Below are 7,805 nucleotides of genomic sequence, written 5' to 3' on the forward strand. Positions count from 1 at the left end.
TAGGCCTTTTGGGTTCGTAAGTTTTTAGTTAGCCCCTTGTGATTTGGTCTCTTCAGACACTTTTGAATTTATTTCAATGGTGTGTTGCTTATGTTCTTGCGGTGTTTTGAGTTCGCCGTACAAGCGTCAATTAAACAAGCAAATGAAGGTCGAAAATAAATTGTTACGGATCGGAGGCCAAGACCTTTTCGCAACCGACACTTTGAAAAAACAAAATGTGATTAACTGAAATTTGGTGATTTACTCTAAATGAAGCTTTTCGTGTATTTCTTACGGCAAATTTCATCACACCTTGATAATATGGGGAAATCAATCTGTATAAATAGTCTCGTCATTTATGGACTGTATTTTTAATTTTGAAACAAGTTTTGGTCGGTTTTTATTTTAAATCCTTGAAACTTTTAGTGAAATTACTGGGCAAATGAGACTTAACATCTTGTCTCAAGGAGACGAGCGCAATATTGTAGTGCCGCTTAGAATTTTTGGGCTTTTCAAGAATCCCGAACGGGTCTGCATTGTAATGGGTAGGGCGTATTAAGTTGAACCCATTCGTGCCACCTTCAATACTTGCAAAAAGTATTAAAATCTCTTTACTTCTTTCTGTGAATTTTGAAGGATTAACAGTATTTGTCCAATTACGTTACCATTTGTATTGCAAAGACTAGTTTACTTTTCACATGGTGCTAATGCATACCTAATACATTTTTTTTGTTTGTGGTCATGACAGAGCATATACCTATTGCTAACGAACAAAAACTTAAATATGATTAATTTTTAAAGATTATTATTTGCATAACAGGTAAAAAGGCGAGAGACAGCTGAATCACGTGTCAAAGAACTGGAAGGTCGAGTTAAAGAACTAGAAGAACAGCTTAATGCAATTCGTGAGAAGTCAATGCGGCTCGTCGATGTTGAGAGAAGAAGATGCCTCGAATATGTACCCTGTAAAGGTATTGCGCATTACCTCATCATCATCAGCCGGAAGACGAACACTGCTGGCCAAAAGCCTCCCCAAAGATTTCCACGACAATCGGTCCTGCGCTGCCCTCATACAACGTCTTCCGGCGGTCTTAATCAGATCGTCAGTCCATCTTGTAGGCTTACCAACACTGCGTCTTCCAATACGCGATCGCCATTCGAGGATCATACTGCCCCAACGCCCATCTGTCCGTCGAACTATGCCACTTCAGTTTCGCAATAATTTGGGCTATGTAACTTTGGTTCTCCTATGGATCTCCTCATTTCTGATTCGATCTCGCTAGGAAACTCCGAGCATAGCCGTCTCCATCGCATAACATTAGAGCATTACCTACCACCTACCACTAGTCCAGTAAGATACAAACGGCGCACCCAGATAATGGGTGGTAGGTATACTACCTGCGCAAATAAGCCTCCCCGTCATGATATTCCTTTGGTGGCACATGTAATCGTATCTGGCCACCACGTATCTATGCAACTTCTCGAGTGGTCTTGTGCCTTCCAGTTCATACTAGTAAATGACGAAAACAAACTATTGACTAACCGTCTTACCTTTAAATATGTCTACGGTTCGTATTCGAACCACCCAGTACAGGTAATTCATTATCAAGTGTGTTTTGACACTATCTTCATAACTGTGCATAAAAGAGACAAAATTAACTTGATAACGGATGACAGATTTTGATTTGCACAGGATGCCGGCTAGATTGTGGGTACCACAACGGTACCTATTTCTGCCGTGAAGCAGTAATAATAATAATAATAATAATAATAATAATAATAATAATAATAATAATAATAATAATAATAATAATAATAATAATAATAATAATAATAATAATAATAATAATAATAATAATAATAATAATAATAATAATAATAATAATAATAATAATAATAATAATAATAATAATAATAATAATAATAATAATAATAATAATAATAATAATAATAATAATAATAATAATAATAATAATAATAATAATAATAATAATAATAATAATAATAATAATAATAATAATAATAATAATAATAATAATAATAATAATAATAATAATAATAATAATAATAATAATAATAATAATAATAATAATAATAATAATAATAATAATAATAATAATAATAATAATAATAATAATAATAATAATAATAATAATAATAATAATAATAATAATAATAATAATAATAATAATAATAATAATAATAATAATAATAATAATAATAATAATAATAATAATAATAATAATATAATAATTTTTTTATTTGCGAAAAACTGCCACCAAATTTTTTACAATTACAATAGATATGAACAATTAACCTTAAATAAAGAAAAGAAAAAATAACAATACAAATGTTAAAAAAACAATAAAGACAGAGATATTAATGCTTTAAAACATGTAAGGATTATTTAATAACTAGAAAACGAGGCAGCAGCGCGATTCGCAAAAAGGAAAGTTCTCAGCAAACGTTAGGACGTATTTTCCTAACACTGATATTATGAACTTCCTATTTTTTTTTTCGTGCAAGCTGTTTTGGCAGCAATGTGGGAAAAAATAATTATAATATTTAAATATTTATCGTATATCTATATCTAATTAGTAAGCATTACTGTGTTTCGGTCTGAAGGGCACCGTAGCTTTTAATTTCTGGGCAAATGAGACTTAAGAGACTCAGAATTTTTAGGGTTTTTCAAGAATCTTGAGCGGCACTGCATTGTGATGGGCAGGGCGTATCAATTACCATCAGCTGAACGTCCTGCTCATCTCGTCCCTTCTTTTTATAAAAAAAGATACACAGACGCCATCTTAAAAATGGGCTAAAGAAACTTTGGGTGTTATTTCCACTTCCTTATAAATATTCGTGTAAATTCCATAAATTTTATTTTGTAGAGAGTGAACCAACTGACGCAGAAACCGAGATATGGAAAGAGCTTCAAGTGACGAAAATCTCTTTGTCGCGCGCCGAGGAAGAACTGCGTCAGAGTAGAGCTGATAAAGAGAGTTTCCTGAATTCTTTGTCAAAAATTGCGGTAAGATTTTAAAGTTTCCATCGTCTGAGTATCATAATTTGAAATTGACTCTCAGGAGAGTGCAAGGCATATAATTAACCACATCCTTACACATTTTATACAAAGAGTATAATAATATATAGGGAAAAGAGAGCCCTCTCTACGCTTTCTGAGCTGTCTATTTGAAAACTAGCGCCATCTGGAGATTGGCTCCGAAAATAACTATATATAAGCTTGAAATTATAAAAATCATTTTTAATGTTGTGACGCAGTTAAATAACTAACTCTACTTTTTAATGTAGGTATTGCAATTTTTGGTATAATAAATGTTGAAATTGCGCGTTGAGTTAGTTATTTAATTTTGCCACAAGTAAAGAAAAGTTGAAAGGTTTCAAAGCGAGTGATAGCTGACAAAGCTTTCATTTTCGGGCCAACTAATAGATAGAAAACGTCACTTTAAGGCGTCTGTCCCACCCCTGCACCACAAGATAGTACGCTTATACTAATACAATACGCCATTCAGTACGCTAGGTGTTGCAACCAAGATAATGTAAACGATTTGATTAACAGTCGCTTCGATACGAGATTGATGTTCCATTTCATACCTTAAAAATTCCAATAACCTAATAAAGTAATTTGAAATACTAAAAGTTCCGAAGAGCTGTTTAACCTGATTCCTGGCGCCGAATTCCACCTTCGCACGACACGCCACAAGTTAGGATATCATCCCCATCATCTGGATGTGTGGCGGTCCTTCACAGTGCGGTTTTCAAGGAGTTTTCTTCCTCGTACTACAAAGCTGTGGAATGAACTTCCTTGTGCGGTGTTTCCGGGACGATACGACATGGGTACCTTCAAAAAAAGCGCGTACACCTTCCTTAAAGGCCGGCAACGCTCCTGTGATTCCTCTGGTGTTGCAAGAGATTGTGGGAGCCGGTGATCACTTAACAACAGGTGACCCGTACGCTCGTTTGTCCTCCTATTCCATAAAAATAAAAAAATTAAAAATCGTGCGTCATTTTGACTCATATAGGCATCAAATCGGTGACACTTACCTCAAGGACGTACGCCTTGAGGTAGCTCCTAGCGACGAATGAGACATCAGATACGGATTCGCGCTTTAGAGAGAGAGCAATATTTCTAAATCACATAAATTGAATATTTAATGCGCGTTGAAAGTCGATAGCTTAAATTTGAATTAAAGCAAAAATATATTGAACATTCATCTAGAGCGGGGGGTGCAGCGGCGGAATCTGCCGAGAACCTAAAGCGGAGGAAATATGCATCACTCGGTGATGGTGGTGATATTTGTTCCCTTTGGGGTGGAGACGATGGGTCCTTGGGGTTCATCGGCACAAAAACTCGTAAAAGAGCTATCCAGGCGTCTAACCGATTTAACAGGTGACCCAAGATCTGGTACGTACGTCTGTCAAAGGATAAGTTTGGCTATACAAAGAGGTAACGTTGCCAGCTTCATGGGCACCTTACCTGCCGATAGCGATCTTAATGATATTTTGTATTTGTAATTAATTAATTTTGTTAGATTATTTAAGTTTTCTTTTATTATTATTTGTATAAATAGCGTTATTAATTATTAAGTCATATGTAAAGAATTTGAAATATTGTATAAAATACCACCATTAAATATTAATGAAATAATAAATAAAGCAAAAAAGAAAAAACAATTTGGACACTAAACTTAGTTTGTCCAAGTATGATTTAAGGATGATAATCATAGTATAACACTTTTTAAACAAATTACTAAATGTATTGCTTTTTCAGCAAGAGGAAGGCGCTGATAAAGGTGACAAATTAGCAGCGGAATTGCTTAGTAAAGAACGAAAAATTTTGTCACTTCACCGCATAATAGATGAACAAAAAGAAAACGAAAAGTTAATGTTCGTAAATTCAAATCATTTTGTAGAGTTTGTACTATTGATTTACTGAAATGTATTGTTGTTTACATCAAACTAATATTTCAGGGAACAATCAATGACTGAGTACGAGAATCAGCTTGCTTCATTGAGATTAGAAATTAAAAAGTTAAAAAATTATGATTGTTACGTAAAGGACTCGCCGTATCAAGATTTACAAACTGAGGTACGTAAAATGCTGGACACTTTCGAAACAATTTAAAAAAGTTTCACATTGATCATACAGTCAAAATTTTTCTTGTTTATTGTTTGATTACCTTCATTAATGCTGTAGGTTGGGACGTAGGCTATATTCAAACCCCCCTTATTCATAATGGTCCGCTGATGAGCTTTGGTTGTTGTTTCTTACATCCACCTATTTGTGGCCAACAGTTTTCTTCTTTGTCTTTCGTTTTCTTGTCAATCTTCCTTAGTTTAGTTTAAGAGAATGATATGAAAGACCTCATGTCTTGTTCTATAACGCAATCCATTTTTGATGTTCATTTTTACCGTTTTATGCCATCCATTGGTTGCATATTGCTTAGCGAGATCTTTGTGTATATGTTACAAGAAATTTGTATAATTTAGTTATTATTTAAAATATCTAGCCAATTATAGAATACCTATTAAATATTATTAGTTTTTTTGTCCATGACACACTTTACCTAGGTAATGCATTACTTTTCCCTATTGTGTTGTTATTCTATTATTCCTGCTGGTGAATCGGCAATATGTAAAATGTTTGGATTACCTTGACTATTTGCTTTTAGCTTTTATTTTTATTGTAAAAGTTTTTTTTTAATAAACTGTATCAAACTATTATTTCATCCCCTTTTTTAATTATTGCCTATTAAATTACAAGTGACAGGTTAGTTAGTCCTCTTCTCGTCTAGTGCTTGGGAGTCTTTGGCTCTGATGAATACTTTCTTTACAGCGCAGCCTTTCCAGCTCTAACCCCAACCACTCAGTTGTTCTCCTTTTAAGTACGAATATTACGTGGACGGGCAGATCTTCATACATACATTCCACTTATAAAAAACAAGCGTATGAAGAGTTTCAAAAATTGCATTTGGCTCATTACCTATTTCGTGTTATGCCAATGAAGATGATTTCTTTAGTGGTTCCAAATATGATACGTAGTCGCTGCTAAATAGCCAAGAATGATTTTATACTTGTTAATGTCATGCACCTATTATGTAAAATATCAAATTGGCCTCGACTGCTTATTCCATAAGATAAAAATTCTGTTTATTAGCTTCTAGAGTTGCACATGCAAGTAGAGACACTATCTCGAGAGAGATCTGCGCTAGTGTCAGCCGCCGCATCTCGAGCCCTAATGCTGGAGCGACATGAACGTGCGGCCGATCTCTTTGCAAGAATGACGAGGGTACGCCGAGAGCTCGCCGCACATCTGGAGGGTAAATCAGAACCTGCAGCGCCTGAAACTGATCATCTTGAGGTAAGGCTAGCCTTCAAAACAGTTGATTTACAAATTGTGTTGCTTCTATATTATCCGAAGGATCTTCGTACCTACCTGGTGGCCCATGATACCACATCTTTTTCTTTATTTTTTTATGGAAGAGGATAAGTGATCACCGCCTCCCACATTCTCTTGGAATACAAGGGAAATCACAGAAGTGTGTTAAACCACTCTGGTATTGCAACAGAGTATATATATAGAGCAGCGGTGATCCTTATGTTCTTTTCTTCTATAGCATACCTTTTCATTGAGCATTTTCAGAGATATAAGAATTTAAATAACACATTTTCACTTTAATTCAAATGTCAGATGTCACGTTCATTATCGTCGATATGCGCATCCGCGGCGGACACTTGGTCAGCTCTTCGCGCAGAGAGAACTCGAGTGCTTCGTCTAGAAAGTGCTGTCCTGGCGCAGAGCTTACAGCTTGAACGCGAAGAGAGAGTCAGAACACAACTGGAGAGACGAAAGACTGTTTTAGAACGGGAGATCTTCCGTATGCAACATGTCACTTCACGGCCGAAGTTCTACAATAGTCAAAGTACCGTATATAATTTCTTTTAAACATTTGATAAACTTTGATTAAGTTGTAAATTCATAATTACGTAGCAATCAATCATAGCTGTTTAAAAGAACCTTCCCGGTGCGTCTATCGTCAACCCAAACATCCTCTCATTAATTTCTCTTGCTTGTCGATCACGACAAGCAAGAGAAATTAATGAGAGAATAAAATTTGATTATTTAGACGTCTACATAGAGGCTCTTACTGCTAGAAAACCGATTAAAACAGGCCTGTTTAACAAGGTGTTTACACTTTGTGTTAGTGTGCGTGCATTGCTCAAAGTAGAATTTTAACTGTCAACCACAATATTTTTCGACGTTTTCACAGCTGTCACAGTCTAGTATCAATACCTATAAATAACCTTAGGTGAATAGCATAAATAAAATATTGTGCAGAAATATCATAAGACTTCTTCCAGGTAATACGTGTTTTTGAGTAATCCTTTCAAATTTGTGGTTTCTATAGCATTGTTTTCTTTACTTTTACAATTTATGGGTACATTATGAATGGCCAAAGTTCAGGTAAAATTTGTACGAAAAAGCAGATATTTGGAGTGTATTGTTTGTTTCTAGTTGTTTTATTTCTAGAAATTTGTATTTTCTGCTACGATAGAAACCTAGATGCAATGCATAAGATACCAATCAGTCAATTTATTTTTGAGAACCATGCGTTAAAACGGCCACGTACACGGCCACAGGTACGAGCGTTTGTATGAAAAATAATGATGGGTCAGCCGCTCTTAAATGGCGATGACTTAGGTTGGGGTGTTCAGTCGGCAGTACCTATATACTCCGAGATTTTTGAAGGGCCATGCTGTAAGGTGATGAAATTTTTGTTTGGCTGACTTAAACAGCCTAGACATTT

General features: G+C 34.9%; 1 protein-coding gene across 2 annotated transcripts in view; it reads left to right on the plus strand.

Moving 5' to 3' along the window:
* Positions 1-7,805, plus strand: part of LOC126973685 (myosin heavy chain, striated muscle-like) — a 31,681-nt gene that overhangs the window by 23,486 nt on the left and 390 nt on the right. For both annotated transcript variants that reach the window (XM_050821002.1, XM_050821004.1), the window contains exons 13-18: positions 800-950; positions 2,868-3,007; positions 4,769-4,884; positions 4,969-5,086; positions 6,155-6,358; positions 6,689-6,920. In XM_050821002.1, coding sequence (XP_050676959.1) covers positions 800-950; positions 2,868-3,007; positions 4,769-4,884; positions 4,969-5,086; positions 6,155-6,358; positions 6,689-6,920 — 961 coding nt within the window. The remainder of the gene's footprint in view (positions 1-799; positions 951-2,867; positions 3,008-4,768; positions 4,885-4,968; positions 5,087-6,154; positions 6,359-6,688; positions 6,921-7,805) is intronic.

This window comes from Leptidea sinapis, chromosome 30 (genome assembly GCF_905404315.1).
Source record: "Leptidea sinapis chromosome 30, ilLepSina1.1, whole genome shotgun sequence".
NCBI classification, from domain to species: Eukaryota; Metazoa; Arthropoda; class Insecta; order Lepidoptera; family Pieridae; genus Leptidea; species Leptidea sinapis.